At 42.0% G+C, this 20,096-nt stretch overlaps 3 protein-coding genes across 5 annotated transcripts; all 3 read left to right on the forward strand.

The window, feature by feature from the left end:
* Positions 1-217: 217 nt before the first annotated feature.
* Positions 218-2,114, forward strand: LOC127593757 (calcitonin gene-related peptide 1). The gene is made up of 4 exons (XM_052055406.1): positions 218-405; positions 1,243-1,332; positions 1,590-1,727; positions 1,806-2,114. Exons 2-4 carry the CDS (start codon positions 1,253-1,255, stop codon positions 1,981-1,983), a joined length of 396 nt encoding a protein of 131 aa, XP_051911366.1. The 5' UTR covers positions 218-405; positions 1,243-1,252; the 3' UTR covers positions 1,984-2,114.
* Positions 2,115-3,441: 1,327 nt separating this feature from the next.
* pyroxd1 (pyridine nucleotide-disulphide oxidoreductase domain 1) lies at positions 3,442-8,561 on the forward strand. Of its 3 annotated transcripts, XM_052055364.1 has the most exons (13): positions 3,443-3,753; positions 3,845-3,925; positions 4,027-4,146; positions 4,542-4,670; positions 4,941-5,014; positions 5,907-6,103; positions 6,161-6,258; positions 6,379-6,481; positions 6,796-6,908; positions 7,473-7,595; positions 7,670-7,807; positions 7,910-7,999; positions 8,095-8,561. In XM_052055364.1, exons 1-13 carry the CDS (start codon positions 3,676-3,678, stop codon positions 8,251-8,253), a joined length of 1,503 nt encoding a protein of 500 aa, XP_051911324.1. In that variant the 5' UTR covers positions 3,443-3,675; the 3' UTR covers positions 8,254-8,561. The 3 variants fall into 3 exon arrangements, with proteins under 3 accessions (XP_051911323.1, XP_051911324.1, XP_051911325.1); XM_052055363.1 differs by having other exon boundaries at positions 3,442-3,753; positions 5,907-6,258; XM_052055365.1 differs by lacking the exon at positions 7,910-7,999.
* A 1,437-nt stretch (positions 8,562-9,998) lies between these two features.
* On the forward strand, positions 9,999-19,527 carry etnk1 (ethanolamine kinase 1). The gene is made up of 8 exons (XM_052055400.1): positions 9,999-10,295; positions 11,681-11,940; positions 12,051-12,191; positions 13,925-14,067; positions 15,811-15,894; positions 17,007-17,167; positions 17,724-17,797; positions 17,866-19,527. Exons 1-8 carry the CDS (start codon positions 10,053-10,055, stop codon positions 17,936-17,938), a joined length of 1,179 nt encoding a protein of 392 aa, XP_051911360.1. The 5' UTR covers positions 9,999-10,052; the 3' UTR covers positions 17,939-19,527.
* Positions 19,528-20,096: the final 569 nt, after the last annotated feature.

Here is a 20,096-nt window from a genome sequence, read left to right on the forward strand (position 1 = left end):
GAGGCGACCTAAAACTTCAGAAAGCACCCGGAGGTACATCAGTCAGCCTTCCTACAGGGTAGGGTTTTTCAGAAGGGTCAGTCCCATTTGTCACACCGATGATGAGGATGGTGGCGGATGACGGATTTCGGTGTGGGTGTGAGTACTGTGAAGGTGTTGAAGGGCGTGACTTTAAAGCACTGCTATGCATATATTTTCCATGCGACACACACACACACACACACACACACACACACATATCCCTGAATCAATCACATTCATTGTGAATGGGGAAAAAAACAGCTATATTTGGAGAACTGATGTCACAAGTGGTTGGAGCGCGACACCTATAAGTGTCGGCGCATCGGGAGACAGCGTGGCAAAGCTGTGGACGGCTCCGCGTTAGTTCGGCATCAGCGACGCAATGTAAGTTGACTTTTTAATTGTTTTTTGTGTCTGTGTGTGTGTGTGTGTGTGTGCCAACTAATCTTTGAATCCTCGCGCACAAGCGAGAGGAGCTCTGTTCAAAAGTAGGTGGCCGCAATCAACAACCAAAATGTTATAGAATGGATATGCAGTATACATTCTTTTTGACTCTCTAGTTTTTCCCAAAAAAAAAAAAAGAAATTCAATAATCATACAAAATGATCTAAAACCTACACTGTACAATATTTATGATATTTTATTAATAGATGTACTTTGATTTTAATCCATTTTCAACATTCTTGGATTTGTATTACCAGAAAAATGTTGCCTTCTGATTTTTATTTTTACAGCGAAAGGCTGAAATCAAATGTCGATATTATTTAAAGTCTCAGTATTTGATCGTCAGGTTCACTCATGCTGAATATGTAATCGGCACTGTCCCCTATTTATACTTTTATATACCGTATATTAGCCTTTACTTTTTTCCAAAGTCAACATTTTATTAATTGATTAAATAACATTTCTAAGAAGCTCCATTTTCTTTTTTTTTTCTTTTTTTTAAACCACAAAGTCACATCATTCAAGTGGAATTTAACCCTTTCATGCACTGATAATGATAACCTGACATGATAAGATGTCCAATGTTGTGACTACGGTCCCTGAAAGGGTTTTAAAATATCATATTAGCATCATGAATATTATTGCCTGTAATTGTGCCAAATTTTTCAACATCATCAAAGCTGCAGCCGATAATTATTGCCATTCATGTGTTCTCGTATTAGCTGCGACACATCTCAAAATTACAATCTGCATTTTTTTTTCTTCCCGCCCTTGCAGATCTGTCACCATGCATCACCCGAGGGTGCCAGCGCTCATCTTACTCCTGTTTGTATTGCTGCGTTGCATCACTGCTGCCCCGAGCAACAGGTTAGTGAAATGAATGCAGCCCAAACAGTCCTACAGTTCAATTATTTTTTTTCACACGGGTTCGACGCTCAACAGCTCCTAGATGATGTGGGCGTCGAAATTGCGCTCGTCTGAGAAGGTGTGGAGTGAAATGAGAGGGGTTGGGTTAGGGGGCGATTTAAGTGGCCACTTTTTCCTTCTTCCCCCTTGGCACTGTAGTTCCAAAGAGGTTGGTCATCAAGCTTTCCGCACGACACCGTTTCTCATTTGTGATTCAGACACTCCAGTTCCAGCTCATTCGGCGAGGAGCAGAGTGCCCTGCTGCCAGATGGCCGAGAAAGTTCTGTGCCAATGTTCCCTTTCTCCAACCCCTTCCTCAGCCTCATGACCACTCGAGAGGTCCCGGATGAGAACAGGTGGATTATCTCTGTGAGTGAAGTCAATCTGGTGTTTTTTTTTTTTTGGAATCTCACATCCTCTTGTCATTTTTTTAGCCATCTCATCCAGAAGAGAAAGTGCAACACGGCCACCTGCGTCACCCAAAGATTAGCAGACTTTCTGGTGCGTTCCAGTAACACCATCGGTACCGTGTATGCGCCGACCAACGTGGGATCTACCACCTATGGCAAGCGGGAACTACTTCTGCCTCCCAACTACTACTTTCCGCTCTAGAACAGACGACAAAAACCAGTGGTGACCGTCTGATGAGGACTGTACAATAAATATGAATTTTAAGCCTCGTGTTCATTGTGTTCATGTACTCTTCCACAGTGATGTGATGTGAAAATAAAAATAGCAATAAAAAGCACAAGCAGCTATGAAGTTGATTATTTCTTCATTAATTCTTTCCTCTATTACGTGAATTAAAAAGAACACAAACAAACACGTATTTGAACGCCTGGATTCTTAAAAAACATTTTTTTTAGAAGAATTAGCATCTCATTCACCTTCCTGTAATTATTTTCTAATTAGAATAATTACTCATAACCTGTTCTACAAAAATCACACAGAAACAAGCTTTGATGGTTTCAGTCGAAGGAACATCGGCCAAATTGAAGAAAACAATCGGTATGCTGTATTATTCCCTTAAATTCCCCTGGGCAATGATTAATAGCATATAATTTTTTTTCCTCAGTATTTCCCTTGATTATGTCAGCTGCAAACAACGAGTGCGATTTGCAACAAATCTCAAACCTAATTTTGGATGGTTGGTTTTTTTTGGTTGGCTTGAGCCTCAAAAAAATTTATGTCATGAGGTGATTCACAAAATCATAATGGGTGCATGAAAAATAATTCAAGAAATATGGAATGCCACATATCTTTCAGGAAGCATTTTGCCCAGTTGCACTTGATAAGAGACATGGCTTTTTTTTCCAGCTGCGGTTATTTTGGGTATTGTAATGAACGTGAAGAGGGAACGTATGACGCATGACATTAACCCGTGTTGGATTACCAGTGACCTGATCATCTCAGACGATGACATATACATGGTTAAAATGGACATAAAAGGTTTCTGGGAAAAAAGTAATAATAAAACAAGTGCCAGCTTTTGCTGATGAATTTATAAAAAAGTGCACAACATATTTCATGTCAAGATCGGCTGATGACTTTATGCAAAAAATAATTGTATTGCACTTCAGACAGCATCCGGCGTGCAGATGTTTATATCACTGCACTAATGTAGGCTGATGGAAGCATCATGTCGAATTCCTGCACAGGTGGCCCCATTAATCTCCGACATTACAGGTGCACTTGCCATCAATTCAAACAATGGGGGATGCCACATGGCCAGGAATAATGAGAAAAATCATCAAGTGGAAGCTTTTTAATGCAGTGGAGTGCTGCTAGTGAAAAAATGGATGCTATTATACATTAACACACTGTATAATGCCATCTAAAAACTACACTGTAACTTTTCGTTGCATTTTTAGTACTTAGTCTTTTAAATATGGAAAAATAACACATTATACGTAGTACTGTACATTAAAACATTTACATTTACCAACACCGTGTCCTGTACCATTATTGCATTTAAATTGTCTTAAAATCAATATCCAAATACAGCACCTTAAATGGCTTTGGTTGTTTTTGCAATCGCGTAAAAAGTCTTCCTCCGTAGAACTAGCACTTATCACTTGCCGTAGTTCGTGTCAACACGGAAGTGTTGACACCTGTTTCGCTGCAATTTGCGTGTAGCATAACAAAAACTCTTCTAATTTGCCAGAGGACAACTTTAAAATATATTCAGTCACTATTTCGAATTTGGTAGTTACATATTATCATACTGAAGTACCCGGAGAAAAATTATGTGAAGTGTATTCTAGCGCGAAGAAATGTTTCCCACCAAGTTAGCTTAGCTTTACCATGGCAGATAAAATCGAGAAAACGTTCAAATTTGTCGTCATCGGTGGTGGCATCGCGGGGGTGACGTGTGTTGAGCAGGTGAAATATATTAGCACCAAACCAATATAACCGTATTAACATTATCTGCTGATGCGGAATTGCTTAACGTGGCATTTGCGTGTGTCGACAGTTGTCATACAGTTTGCCGTCAGCTGACGTAGCTCTGATTACCGCAAGTCCTCACATAAAGGCAGTCACCAACTATAAACAGGTCAGACAAAGATTATGTCAGATTTTACTCCCATACTCCCATAGTTAATGACCACATTGCGTTTGAACACATCCTTATGCCATGTCTTTGCTATTTGAAAGGTCGCTAAGGTTCTTGAAGAGTTTGATGTGGAGGAGCAACCAACCAGTGTCCTGGAGGAGAAATTCCCCAACTTGACTGTCATTCACTCTGCTGTGAACGCACTGCACACACGATCGCATGTAAGACTCTTACGGTTTTGAAATTATTTATAATTACAATATTTTTAAATATATTTAATATATTTTCAAATGAATGAAATTGGTGGAATTGTTGCTCAGGAGAACGTGCTAGTTGTGTTAGCCGTGAACTGGTCAATAATACATTTAACTGTACAAAAAAAACCCTAATTTATGGCTGGAATATCTTTTTTTGGCTGTGCTCGAAAGCAATTTGGTATTTTTAAAATAATACTGTATTGAGAATGACTCTTGCGACTTTTGTCAAAATGTCTCCGCTTGTGGCATTATGGTCACACTACATGAAAACTCAAAAAAAAATTAATGCCTTCGTAGTGAAAGAAAATGATTATATTAACCAACCTCCCAAAATGATCAAATATTTATCTTTTTTCCAGTTGGTGGAAACTGCAGATGGAAAAGTTTACGGCTATGAGAAGCTGTGCATATGCAGCGGGGCCAGACCGAAGCTGCTCATCCAGGACAAACCGTATGTGCTCGGTATTCGCGACACAGACAGTGCCCAGGTAACTACTACATTTTACATTTTCTTGAATTTTTAATATATTTTTTTGCCTTTAATGTGCAGCTGTGAAATTCCAGACGAGGCCGAACTAATGAGTTTTATCACCTCGTAACTGGAAGTTGGTTATCTCCTCTTGATGTATTTTTCCCCCTTGTTGGATAAATTTCCAAGCAACAGCATTTGACAGAATATTAGACATTTTAGAATCTTGTCAGAAAGGATAACTTTCCAGTTCAACACACTCATAGTATCACATTTGCTTGCATTTCAGGAGTTCCAGAAGCAGTTAACGAAAGCCAAGAAGATTGTTGTTGTTGGAAATGGAGGGATCGCCTTGGAGTTAGTGTGAGTACGTGTGTTTAGCGCCAAATGGACCAAAACTCCTCATTTTGCCAAATGATTTCCAGTCGCGAATATGAAAAATCTGTCTGTAATTGACACCAGACTGCCTCCAGATGGCTAGTTTTGTCTCATTAAAACTCCTCAACTCACTTCAACACAGATTTCATCGCACCAAGATGCCACAGGATGGCAGAAAGTGACAGAGAAAGTGTAAAGTTAATTATTTGCTGTGATGCCCACTCCAAGGAACAAGGAAGCATTTTGTGCCCCCCCCCCCCAACTCTCTGCTGTGACTCTAAAGAGTATCGTTTGTCTATAAAATTTTTCATAAGTACACCGCTGCACAACATTGTATCCTGATTAACATAAAACAAAAAAAAGAAATATTGATCAACTTACAACATGGCAATACATCCCCCTAGGTGGCCCCGCCCCACTCTTTGAGAATAACTGGTCGAAATGAAAGTCCACAGCCGACGTCAACATAGTTGCTCAATAAGAAGATGGTGGGAAAATACTGTCAGAATGAACTCACCTCAATTCACCCTCACCAGTTTCGTAACAGAAAGAAGGCACAAGATGGTGAGTGGTGGAGGGAGAATTTTTTTTCCCAAATAAAACTCCTCAATTCACTTCATTGTTGTTTCTTGACACACAATGCCGGAAGGTAGCAATAAAGCACCTTGTTTTTCCCTATGAGACAAGGCTTTGTCCTTGACGTTCCTCACTCACGTCATAATTGTTCCCCCAAGAAGCCACACGATGGCGCCAAAGCACTATGTTGAGATTACATAGCTTTGGTCGAAGCACAAAACCTTGAATAGAGTGAAGTTATCAGCAAATAACAGTAAGTAGCTTCCCCCACAAATCAAAACTCAAATTATGTTTTGTGTAGGTATGAGGTGGAAGGCTGCGAGGTGATCTGGGCCGTGAAGGACAAGGCCATCGGAAACACTTTCTTCGACGCGGGGGCGGCGCAGTTCCTCATCCCGTCGCTGGGCGCCGACAAACCTGAGCGAGCGGCCACCTGCAAGAGGACTCGCTACACCACAGATGACCCGACGGACGGCGAGGCTCAGACGTTCACCTCAGGTCTGGATTCTAAAAGTTTCTTCTCGGCCCATCTACTCACATGTGCCGTGTTTCCAGATCGCCACATGCGAGGGCGCGGCTCCGGTCCCACGGAGCCTGGCAGTGCACTCGGTCCAGACTGGCACCGAGGACTAATTCTCAAAGGAGCGGAGTGGGTGAGGACCTTTGCAAAGCTTTTGTTTTGGAATCTCATCCTAAAACGTGATGTGTTTATTTATGTTGGAAATAAAACTCTCTTGACCCTTTAAAAAATTTTTTGTTCGTGCTGTGGTCAGGCGTCCCGCAGGGTTTCGGTGGAATATCAGTGTGAGGTGAAAACGATCTTCACCTCTGAGGAGATGCTCAATTCCCAATCGCAAACATGTGGACCCGATACCGGTGAGAACGAGCTATACACTGGATAGAAAAAGTCTACACCGCCCTGTTCAACGACCAGGTTTTTGTGTCGCAAAAAAAAAAAGACAATGATAAATAATTAAGAAAAATAAATCCAAAACTCGATGCAAAAGGAAAACTAAACAACTGTTACAGGGTTGCACAAGTGTTCACACCCACTTATAAACTGGGACTGTGGCTGTGTTCAGAATTAACCAATCTCCTTTTAACTCATGCTGAATGTGATTCAACATTCCCGACTACAGCTCAGTTGTTCTAGTTGCCTTTCCATGACATTCTCCTCCTCCCGCCTAAAGGAACCTGGCCTGTATATGTCGTGCTGACCAACGGCAAGACGTTCGGCTGTGACCTTGTCGTCAGCGCCACGGGTGTCATCCCGAACACTGAGCCATTTCTGCGCGGCAATAACGTACGTAGACTCATCTTCATTTGACGCAAGTCCGGAAAATTTCCAATCAATCATAATTTCCTTTACAACTGACGGTAATACATTTGTCGAATGATAAACTGACCCACTAAAAAAAAATGGCAACAAATATGATAGGGCTCTGAACCCTGGAGAACCCATAGGGGTCAAATATGGCCCCTATAAATTCTGCTACTCAAATTCTACCCTTAAATCCCGAAGGGTCAAAATTGGCCCTAATGGTAAATTAGGATTAAAGCATTAAATATTTGAATAAACATATATTTTGGTGTTCAGTGAACATATAGAAGTCATTTCATGTATAATTAATCATTTTTCAAAGAAGAAAAGGGTTCTTGGGTTTTCCAGGGTTTTTTAATAATTTAAATACTCAGTTGACAAAATTAAACTGTCCAACTGTGCTTAAATTACGTGATTAGCCACTAGATGTCACTAGAGCACAGAAGCAATTTTAAACAGTATTTTGCATCATTCCGTTAACATTTTTTTTCAAACATAATTCAAATTAAAATACAATCTTTCAACACGTTTTTTTTTCTGATAAAGTTTGCTCTGGACGATGACGGCGGCCTCCGAGTGGACGACCACATGGCAACATCGGAGCCCGACGTCTACGCCGCCGGAGACGTGTGCACGGCATGCTGGGAGCACAGCCCGCTGTGGCAGCAGGTAAGTCGACATCACGCTTCAAGAAAGGACCGTACACTTTTGATATCACGAACCTCTCGCGCCTTCGTTTCCAGATGCGTTTGTGGACGCAGGCTCGTCAGATGGGCTGGCACGCTGGCCGCTGCATGGCCGCGTGTGCGCTGTCGGAAACCATCGAGCTGGACTTCTGCTTCGAGCTCTTTTCTCACATTACGAAATTCTTTAACTACAAGGTATGTGACATTGAACACCGATCACGTCCAAGGTCGTATCACAAGATTTTCCCGATCGCCCGGCGACGTCAGAAAACAAGTCACAAAACTGTTTTGGTGCAGGTGGTTTTGCTCGGAAAGTTTAACGCGCAAGGTCTGGGGTCCGACTATGAGCTGCTGCTGCGTTACACCAAAGGCGAGGAATATGTCAAGGTGATATTCAACCCAACAGGAAACGTGTGCAAACTTAGGTCAGACAACACATAATTTCAAACTCGTTTTTTTTTTGTTTGTTTGTTTGTTTGCAGGTGGTTCTACAAGGCGGCAGGATGGTCGGAGCCGTGCTCATCGGGGAAACCGACTTAGAAGAGACGTTTGAGAACCTCATCTTGAACCAGATGGATCTCACACCATACGGCGAGGATCTTCTCAACCCCAACATCGATATAGAGGACTATTTTGATTGAGCGAAAGGAGCAGCTGACTTCTGCTTTCGGAAAAATGACTTGGGACTTTTTTTTCCCAAATATATACAGTCGCTTCTTTGAAGCCTAAAAGCAAAATATGTAATATAAATATGTAAAATATGAGTAATGAATGATCTGTTTTTCAGTACGGTTTCAAAGGGCGAGAAAAATTCCGGAGAATTTCCTATGGGAAGCTTTGACTTTAAAAAAAAGCTAATTACATCACATTTCACACAGGAGAAGTATTGAAAAAGCAAGTGGAAAGATTGATTTATTGAAGCTACTCAATTAAAAGTCGGACATCTTTTTCCACATTACTCGTGTTTGGGTCGCTTGTTTTCCAGGTCAGCGGCTCAACAATTGGAACTTGCACACATTGATTTTCTGGCTCTCAAGTTAGGTGATCGCATTGAATTGTTTTTTTACTCCTCAAAATGTAACATTTGACGCCTGCAGCGAGTATTCACGGCACATGATACTTTGTTAGTTCATCCGCAGGGAAGTTGAAGTTATGAGTCAGAGCAGGACGGTGTTTGGGTACAAAGTAGTCTAATCAAATAACTGTGTGACGATGACAAAGGTTGTATTTGCCTCAGCAATGACTTATTAGCAGGTTAATCTCGAATCTTGATCTTATTTGTGCATGACCGTGTCACAAAGAGCATTCTGACTCCTCTCCAGAGTCGTCACATGTTTATCCTATTCTTATCCAGCCTGTGGAACCACCAAAAAAAAGTCTCATTATGCTGCTGGTTTGGGAACAGGGCGTTCAGTTATAGCCAACATGCTGTTTCAGCATTATGCCGTGTTAGTTCAGGCAGTGCAAAGAATGCGTTACAATCAAGTTATGTCATTTGCAGATGTATCCTGCTTATCAGCTCCTCAGTGCTTTTTTTGCCGTTTAACCCTAACACAGGTCAAATTTGACCCGAAAAAACTGTACGGGTGTGACACAAACTTTGTGTGCACTAAGATTGTCCTAGTTCACATGTGACGCGACTGAAATGTACTGTCTTGAAGCTGCGCATTCCATGTGTGTGTGCTCGAGAGAATTTGAAACTATCCGTCGAACTGTCTTGTGTAGACGTTTGCACGGGTTCGCTAAAAAAACAGATGCACCTATTGGCCTTTGAAATGTCATGGTAAAACAGATCAAAGAACACTTTTATTTTTCGCAGAAAATGTCACAAAGGCTCACCGACTGCATTCTCCTTGGCCCGTGTCAAAGGCGACCCATAGCATACTACGTGTGCATTGAATACGAACAGTAAAGGGTTAAATGTGTCGTCTATGCCACTACCACTAGACAACGCGATCCATTTAGGCAAAGTGGATTTGCCGTCTCCATGTCCTCCCACTTGGATCAGCAGCTGACATTTCAAGAGTCCAGACGCACAGCTCACCCGAATCGAAGTGGTTTACGGATGTGACGTCATCAGCCCAGAAAATTTTAACTCGTGTACGCTTGTGTCCTAACCAGGGAGTGCCGTTTCGTCTTACGCAAAAAACACGCACCCCCAGTGTATATGTTCACAATTCTGTTATTGAATAAAATACAGTATGTTTATTTTAATAAGCACATATTTCTCGAAAGGGCATGAATACGACTGTAAACACATCGGTTTTGGTCGGAATGACAAGAGTGGTGCTTACGTATGAAACGTGGTGTACGCTGTTATTTGAATCAAGCGCTCCACGTAACATTCGACTACCATCATGCACCGGGAGAATTTTTCCCCTTCGTGGGCGGGGGCATTTGGAGAGGCGTTGCCGCATTCTGCCCTCACAACCCAGATTACATGCAGCGTACTGTCACACGATCTTACTTCATATCGCTTGCCTCTCGATCGTATTACCACCTTGTTACGAAAAATCACCTAAGAAAAAGAATAAATATGGCTAACTACATTCACGTACCCGAAGAGGCTCCGGCTGTGCCCAAAATAGACGTGACAGTTGAGGAGAGAGACTACAGAACCGGCGCGTTGAAACTGGTCAAGGAGCTGAGACCAACCTGGAAAGCCTCCGAGGTCAAAATAAAGGTGCAGTTTATTTCTGTTTTTGTTATTTAGTCTTTAGTAGAACGTCATTCTCTCCTTACCCTTGATAGTTAAAACGCAGTCACGCTAGCTTAAAGCTCTTGGAAAGCGCATTCAAGATATCTTAATGGCGACAACGTCCTTTTTTATTTTATTTTTTTAATGGACACTGTTGAGATGCGGTGCCGACAACCAATGACAAATGAATTTATAACAAATTATGACTTTTATTCGTGGGATTATTACAACCGAGAAGGTGGTAATTTTCCTCTCGCTGTTAGCATCTGCGTCACTTCCAAGTCGTGATCGAAACCTTCGCGAGCTTTCTCCGTTCGCCTTACGGTCGGTCACTTTATTAGGGACAAACTCTGACCCCTAACCAGCGGTGTTTTTAATGATTGAAGTGAATTCTTATTAGTAATTATTTCATAGAGTAAATAGTAATCATTTAGTAATCATTTACCTTCTGCCATCTAGTGGGATATAATTTTAATGCCTCTGCATGTCACTCTACGTTGCTGGCATAGATAGTCATAGTTTGGGTATTCTGTGGGCTTGCGATTCCCCACTCATAACAGTAACCACAAATTGCACAGTGAGTGGTAAAAATTTTACATTATCCTTCGTACTAGAAGCAGAATTTAGTTCATTTGGTGAAATTTACTCTCCCTATAACATGAGGTCAAGTGAGTAGATTTTTTTGCACCCTTGCCCTCCTTATTTTGCATTTGTCACGCACCTCGGAGATAAAAAAGATCCGGTTTTCCCACATTGTTCCTTGTAATACTGCATCTATTTTTGACAGCAGCAAACGGTTGTAGAGTAAATAAAATACTCAACCATTTTTTCAAGCACATACACAAAAAAATGAAGCAGGTTGATACATAAGACGAGCTGAGACTCTGGATAAATAAATACAAATTAATGTTCTTTAAACCATGAACAGTTCAGCGTTGTCGGTGTTCCATTCAAGAGTTGGAAGCTGGCATGCATTTTAGCAACCGCTACTCAGACACAGAGTTATGTTGTGGAAGAGTGGAGGGAATGTCAACACAACCAGGGTGGTCACATGCTCCTGACCCCCTTTTCCCATCTTCATCAATGAGCTAGTGCAGAGCAAAAATGGGGGACTCAGCAAACTCTGGTCATTGCGTCCGCATGAAAATAAAATTCCTGTCATTCCCAGTCGATGCCTCATAGAGGCAACAATTAGGGACGGTATGTTGATACCCCGGCTGCAGCACACCTCAAACAAATGCTCCAGGCTTCAAAACAGAACTGCTTGAATGGAGTCCAAAACACATTCTCAAGTTATGTAACATACAAAAAAAATAAATATATAAGTAGACGCGCGTTGCTAATCATTTCCTCAACTTTCCTTTTTCTAGTTCTTCACCGACGGCATCACCAATAAGCTCCTGGGCTGCTACGTGGGTGCGGTCATGCAGGACGTTGTGCTGGTTCGAATCTACGGGAACAAGACGGAGCTGCTGATTGACCGCGAGAACGAGGTGAAGAGCTTCCGAGTGCTGCACGCGCACCGCTGCGCCCCTCGCCTCTACTGCACCTTCAACAACGGCCTGTGCTACGAGTTTCTTCAAGGCGTCGCCCTTGAGCCGGAGCACATCCGCAGCCTGCCTGTATTCAGGTATCTCCGCTGTAAACACTGTAAACACCTGAACGGGGAGTACTGTAAACACAAAAAAACACGCTCCAATTATTTTGGCATTCATGATATCGCATTGTCCGCTTTGGCAGACTCATTGCCAGACAGCTTGCCAAGTATCACGCCATCCATGCTCACAATGGCTGGGTGCCCCAGTCAGATTTGTGGCTGAAGATGGGCAAGTACTTCTCGCTCATCCCCAAGTACTTCGCCGACCCCAAGAAGAATGCGAGGTGAGCCTCCTGTAAAGTGTCATTGAATTTGACGTGTATTGTTCTGTTGTTGTATGTAACTAAAACGATGATGCTGTTCGCATTTTACAGATAAAAGCGCTTTGATTATGACCTCACAGCTCTCACAGTTAAACCAACGCTGTATACATGGAGCAAAAGTCAAACATACAATAACAAACAATAAAACAATACGTTAATAACAAAGACGGTAGAAAGGACAAAAACAGTCAAACTAAAAATCAAGCCTCGTGCTGAGTCAAAAGCCAAAGAATAAAAATGAGTTTTGAGACGAGTTTTAAAGATGGGCAGCGAGGCCGATTGTTCATTGAGAGGTCATTCCGAAGAGAGGTTGGACGAGGCCATTTAACTCTTTTATTTTTTTGCGTCATAGAGAGGAGGAGCTATCTGTGAATGAGAATAAGCATTGTAAATCATGTAAAAAAGCGACCAGTAGGTGGCAGCGGTGCCTCACATGATTGAAATGCATGCTTTTACAAAAAACTCTTTTTCTCCCTTTTGCCCAGGAATCACCATTTCCATGAAACATTTTGTAATGCCAATTGCTGAAGAATGGAAAAAGATAGAAACCGGTTTTTTTTCTGCTCAAAGAAGAGATGGCATTAGAACCAAATATTCTGTGGGTCTTGCAAGATCAGTCAAAATCCAGTAAAACGCTGGGATTGAGGGGGTTGCTCCAGTGAAAACGGCTGGGATTGAATGAGTTAAAGATTTGACAACAAATAATAGTATCTTAAAAAGATCTCTAAAATGTACAGAGAGGGGATGCCAGCGTAGGATATATGTGCTCCCTCTTACGAATACCAGTCAAGAGCCGAGCGGCAGTATTCTGGAGCAACTGGGGACGCTGAATGGAGGATTGTCTGACTCCAAAATAAAGTGCATGATAATAATCCAGCCGGGATGTGACAAACTCATGAATGACTTGTTTCAAAGTGCTCTTGAGAAAAAGAGAAGTTTTACTTTAGCCACCTGCCTAAAAGGAAAGACGATTTCACAACGGCACCAATTTGCCGGTCTCATTTCAAATCACAAGAACTCTTGGAGGGTAATTTAAATGTTGAGCCTATTCGGGGCCACGGCATTAATTAGGCATATCTAATCAAGTGCAAGCAAGTCCAAAAAATTAATGGGATGCCCTTACAACACAATTGTCAAAGTCAAGGCCCGGGGGCCAGATCTGGCCCGCCCCCTCGTTTTACGCGGCCTGCAAAAGTAAATCAAACATGGCAACTTCCATGATGCTTGCTAAAATATGGAGCAAAATTTCAAATTCTCATATGTAATAAATAAGAGACATATTGTTAGACATTTTTTGTTGCCAAACACTTAAGGAGAGTAACATCAACAATAGTTGGATAAATCGTAAATCTTGATATTTTTTATATGATTTCAGTCATAATGGCCCTCCAATGGAAACGGTAACTAAAATGTTGCGACGGAAATGGTTTGACATCCCTGCCTTAGAAGGACAATAATGCTCATTTTTGCCCGACTTATATTTAGCTACAGGTATGCAAATCGCTGTTTATTTGTACTTTGGCACGACGAGGCATTTGGAAAAGAGGCTGCTGGCAACAACAAACTTTGTGTGTGTGTTAGCACCAAAAAAAAAAAAAAAAGACCAATGCAAAACAAACATTGACACCACTCATGTGCTAACCTTGTCGACGAAACACCCAAGCGCTGACTGATTTCATTCCGTCTCCCACCAGGTTGACCGCGGAGGTGCCCAGCCCGCATTGCCTGCGAGAAGAGCTGCTGTGGCTGCAGCAGAGCTTGTCAGTTCTCGGCTCACCCGTGGTCCTGTGCCACAACGACCTGCTGTGCAAAAACATCATCTACAACCAGCGGGCCGGTGAGTCATCCAAAACGGCGTGCCCCCGCGCACCTTGCACGCCTCTGCATGGGACAGTTCACTCAATTGCTGCCGTGTGTGGCGTAAAAGCTGGTTTGGATAACGTTATTATTATTATTTTTTTTCCGGAGTTGAAAGTGTGCTCGCATCACCATTCTCGAATGACGACACATTTCCAAAAGAAGGAAGTAAAACGGTGTTTTAACGCTGGGCGAGGGGCCGGGGGTGTATGGGAGCTGTTAGCCCCCCTCGCATGATGAGGGGGAATGCTGAGGGGGCGGGGCCATTCTCACAGTTCATTGTGTCTAGCCTTTCTCCCATAGGAGGAACAGCTGAGGCCGCGGCTCGCCAGGGGCCCCTCGGGTGTAGTCTTCCTAAACAGGATGAAGTCATGGCAGCCGTGGCGCTCTCCAGTGCTACATGTCCCCAAGTTGCCCCCACGCCCCCACTCTTTATTAGTAGAGGCTTCTTGACAATGAGGGCGGGACCACCCTTTTTTCCCCGATTCTCATCGATAGCCACATTTGAACCAAACCGAAAGACGCTTCTGCCGAATCTGTAAGACTCAAAACAGGACCCCCCACCACCACCGCAAGAGATCAACTGCACACCTGCGTCGGGTTCATTGTTTTAGCTAAAACACGATAGCCCGCAACGCTAAGGATCAGGCCAACACCCAAGCGCGGCAATTGCAACGGCTTGCCGTTTCAACACGGCGACCAAAATATATATATAGGAATAATAATGGCAACGAGACCAAATTTTCTCGAGCGAGTGAGCATGTGTGAAAGATGTTTGCCCCAACTTTTTCATCTGCTGCACAGGGGGGGCTATAGCCACTGCCTGGAGGTGTTCAGTTGTGTCCCGCTAGGACCCACACTCCACCTGGTAACCCACCTCAAAGTGTTTTTCTCTGTAAAAAAAATGTTCAATGTATTAGGGCAGAATAAAAAAAAATGGTCCATTTATTTTGCTTGAAGGCATCCGTCCAAATTCGAATCTTGAAACGATTGTCACAACTGGACATGTCAAAGCAAGGGTTTGTATTTTGGGAGCAAGCTTTTATTATTATTATTTTATTTTATTTTATTTTTTCTATATGGCAAACTAAAGTACAGTCGAAATGCAAATGGCTAACGTCTGTCCTGCATGAAGCCTTGTGAAATGTGCCCTTAGTTAGTGTTACGTAACCGCACTTGGCCCGCCCAAAGGGCGACACTCTGGCTGACTTTTCAAATTTTTAAAAAATCTTTTATAATATGTGATCTAAATGCCTTTTCCTTGTCGGATCCTCTCGTCTTGGCAAGCGTCCCTCTTTTCTGTATGTGTGTCCAAAGCAAACAACCTCGCTTCTCTTTCCGTTCTTTTGCCTTTTGGCGCTGACTTTGCGCGTTTTCTCCCTCTGCGAGAAGATCTCAGCTGTGACTTTTATGAGCTGATAACTCAGTTTGAGACTATTGCCCTCATAAATCCACAAGCAGCTGCTCTATTTTTTTCTGTTAGCTATAATAACACGAGAAAAAAAAAGCTCCTCAAAATGCAAACTCTTCCTTGACCAACAGGCCCCCAAAAGAGACGATTAATTTTTTTTCCTGGCCAGTCCAGTTGGACAGGAAACAAACCAATTGACAGTCTGACATTCTGAGTTATCAAAGGAACACACACACGCACAAAAAATGCATTATCATCATTTTGCATGACTTCTCCTGACTCTTGTCTAAACAAATCCTCCTTTCCTTGCAGGGAACGTAAAGTTCATTGACTACGAGTACGCTGGCTACAATTACCAAGCCTTCGACATTGGGAATCATTTCAATGAGTTTGCTGGTAAGTCTAGAATAAAATGGGACAGTAGTTATCATTTTTTTTCCACACACAGAGTACCACCTAAGGGGGTCTAAAGCTGAAATTGAAAAAAAAAATGGTGAAAATCTTATCTTGCATCCGACAAATGCTCCTCATGCTTAAAAAAAACAAAACAAAAAAATTAAAAATAACTATAAACTAAAACTAATGCTAATAAAAACTAAAATTCTAAAAAAAGCACACGTTTTTCTAAAAATTAATTAAAATTGATGAATGGAAAAAAAACACGATTCCAAATGGAATGTGTGTGTGTGTGTGTGTGTGTGTGTGTGTGTGTTTTGGTTTTTGTTTAGTTTTTTTACACCTAATACCACCCAGGGGGATTAGTAATGAAATAACTAAAGCTGAACTTGAAAAAATAAATTGGTCTTATCTTATCTCATCTTGCATCTGACAAACGCTCCTCAGACTAAAATTAAAAAGAAAAAACTAAAACTAATGCTAACAAAAACTAAACGTATTAAATAAAATAAAATGAATGAATGAAGAAAAAAAAAACACAATTCCAAATGGAATGTGTGGGTGTTTTTTATTTTTATTTTAAATAACCAGTACCACCCAGGGGTATTAGTAATGAAATAACTAAAGCTAAAATTGAAAAAAAAGATTTGTGTAAAACATCTTATCTTGCATCCGACAATCGCTCCTCATACTAAAATTAAAAAGAAAAAACTGAAACTAATGCTCACAAAAACTAATGGTATTTAAAAAAGTGAGCTTTTTTTTCAAAAAATAACTTCAAATGAATGAATAAAAAAAACACAATTCCAAACGTTGGGTGTTTTCTATTTTTACACCAAGTACCACCCAAGGGTATTAGTAATGAAATAACTAAACCTGAAATTGAAAAAAAGATTTGGGTGAACTTCTTATCTTGTCTCTGACAAACACTCCAAATACTTATTCACAAATAAAAATAATACTAATAAAACCTAAAATGAAGCATTTTCAAAAAAATGGAAATCAACTTTTTTCTAAAAATGAATCAAAACTGAATGAATAAAAACAAACCAAAAAAAACCCCACAATTCCAAACAGAATGTTTTTTTTTTTATTTAATTTTCATTCCTCAGGTTTAAACGAAGTGGATTACAGCCACTACCCAGTGCGCCCCTTTCAGCTGCAGTGGCTCCGCTCGTACCTGGAAGCCTACAAGGAGCACAAAGGCCTGAACAACGAGGTGACGGACAGAGAAGTGGAGACTCTTTACGTACAAGTCAACCGATTTGCCCTGGTAAGTGCTTTTATTGCCGCCGCCGCCACTTAGTCCCTCTGCCGCATTCGCATGGCTTGTTCGATTAAGGCCAGGCGATTACTTTTCATGTACTAAAATAATGTCACGACGAAAAATGTATTTGCTAGCTTGTTTTATCTCACGTTTGCATCCGAAAAATGATTGAATCGTATTATTTTGACACGCACACACACACACGCAGACACACCTGTTGTGCGGCGCTAAATGTCACGCGCGGGGGGAGGATGGGCAAGCGGGTGGATTGTGTTTCAGGTGTTTGTTGCGGTTGCTACGGTGTCTTTGACTCCCTTGCGTTTCGGGTCTTAGCGGCAGTCGCCGTGGCGACCTTAATTCCCGGAAACAGACAACAGTAGCGGATTCATTGAGTCTGTACGGGGAGAAAGGGGTGTGGCGGAAGGCAATTGCTAAACGTAATCTTTTGTATGTGGCCAACGTAGCAATTTTTTTTTTTGACATGGAATAAGTTTCCGAGTTGACTTTTAGCGAGGTCGCCCTGCCTAATCCTTTTGACTTCTTTGCTTTCTTTTTTTGACAGGCATCACATTTCTTCTGGGCTCTCTGGGCTCTGATCCAGGCAAAATTCTCCACCATTGACTTTGACTTCTTGGAGTAAGTTGCCGGTACTATTGACTGTAAATGTGACACAACGCATTCTTAATTTTTTTTCCCTCTTCTAGATATGCAGTGCTGCGCTTCAACCAGTATTTCAAGATGAAACCCGAGGTGGCCGTGTTGAGCCTACCAGAGTAGGAGCCCCACCCTTCCCCTCCAACCGCTTTTTTTTTCGTCCTCCCGCTCTTCCTCTGGCCCCCATTCCCTTGCTCAGTGCCTCTCTTATAACAAGCGTAAAACGCCCTCTAGGGGCGCATGCTGGAAAGACTTTTTTCCATTCCTTGCCTGGTGGCGGAGGTGTGGCGCGCTATCGATCCACCCGCAAAAGTTTGAAGCGCACGAACTGACTCAGTAACCCGCACCGATGTGAAATGGTCATTTCTATCTGCATATGGAAGGGTGCACTAGAAAATGAAGAGGAGCCAAACACTAATGGGTTAGCTTGGACGCGCCACAAAATCACAACCGTGGAAGTGCTGCAAACCCCTGGCGGCTTTATTTATTTATTTTTTTCCCTTTCTCAAAACCCTTATTTTTGGGCCTGCATATCTGCGCGTGTCTGATGTGCCAGAATAGCCATGTAGTAATCCTCTCTTGGGGCGTGTGTGTGTGTATGAAAAGTGTGTCAAGTGAGGGTCAAAACAGAGCTTGAGGGGGGGAGGCTTAAATCTCCGGGCAAAGCAAAAATGGCCGGTTTAGCATTCCAATGTTCATCATGCTATTTTGGGTTTCTTCTGTTTGAAACGGGAGCACTCAAGACGAAAAGACCAAAACTTGCTTTTAAATATGTAGCAATCGTTCAGTGGAGACTCCGAAAAGTGCAACGTCAACTGAAGTGCTGCTGGGGAGGGGGGGGGGGGGGTCAAAACATACTGTTGATGAAAACACAAAAAATGGCTGCTAATCGACACGGACCAACAGGCAAAGCGTTGAAAAGGAGGCCTTGGGAAGTACTCAAGAATCATCTCTCTGTTAGTTTTAACAAGCCAGCACCAAAGTTGCGCTTTATCAGTTGTAAATAATGCACGCGAACACTTCTGAGAACACTTTCTGAGATCTTCTGAAAATTTGATTAGGATTTTTTTTTTTGTTGAAATTTCTAAATAAAATAATCATTTACTGATGTGATCTATAGTTTATCTAAAATTATTTGGGTCTGCTCGTTCTTTCCGGGAGCTGTGAAGTAACGATTTCAGCTTCTAAAGTTTAAGTAGGGGCTTCCCGAGGGGCTTAAACATGACTACGCTACATGTAAACTTTAATTTGACTGGATTGTTTTTCCTCTTCCACAGTTGATAAATGGGTACTTAAATGTCAGTTTGCCAGTGTGCTTTTTTTAAAAATCTACTTGATTGAGAAATAAGGTCCACCGTTTATGCCAGTGATTAGAGGGGTAGCAGAGCAGACTTAAATGTGAAATCACAAATCCATGCACATGAGCTTTCCAAATGAGAAAATCTTGCATAAAAGCCGACTGTTTACATCCAGTAACTGTCACTTTTGGGGAACTACAGGCAATGACAAGTTTCTTAGTTCTGTGATGATTTTTTTCCCCTCATGCTTTCTGTGGCCATTGTAGTATATTGTTTATAATGTACAGTAAAACACATTTAATATCTGCTTCTATTAAATTTTCTTTTTTTTTAAGGTTATTAAATGTGAATAGAAGTGAAAAAACTGACATTAAATACTGTAAGAAACTTAAAAATAAAATGTATTTACTCTCATATCCACTATATCATTTTTCCCATATATATATATATATTTTTTTTTTTAAAATCCTCATCTCACCCCTCGGGTGGTGTCCATCCCTCATTCAGCTCGGGTCCTCGAACCAGAGGCCAGGAAGCTTGAGGGTTCTGCGCAGTATCCTTGCTGTTCCCAGCACTGCACATTTCTGGACTGAGATGTCCGATGTTGTTCCCGGGATCTGTTGCAACCACTCCTCTTGTTTGGGGGTCACTGCCCCGAGTGCTCCGACCACCACAGGCACGACTGTCACCTTTACCTTCCAGGCTCTCTCCAGCTCCTCTCTGAGCCCTTGGTATTTCTCGAGTTTCTCATGTTCCTTCTTCCTGATGTTTCCATGACTTGGGACTGCTACATCCACTACAATGGCTTTCCTCTGCCCTTTATCTATGATCACGATATCTGGTTGGTTCGCCATTACCATCTTGTCAGTCTGGATCTGGAAGTCCCACAGGATCTTCGCTCTGTCATTCTCCACTACCTTCGGAGGTGTTTCCCATTTGACCTTGGGTTTTCCAGTCGATACTCCGCACAGATGTTTCGGTAG

Source organism: Hippocampus zosterae, chromosome 21, assembly GCF_025434085.1.
Source record: "Hippocampus zosterae strain Florida chromosome 21, ASM2543408v3, whole genome shotgun sequence".
NCBI classification, from domain to species: domain Eukaryota; kingdom Metazoa; phylum Chordata; class Actinopteri; order Syngnathiformes; family Syngnathidae; genus Hippocampus; species Hippocampus zosterae.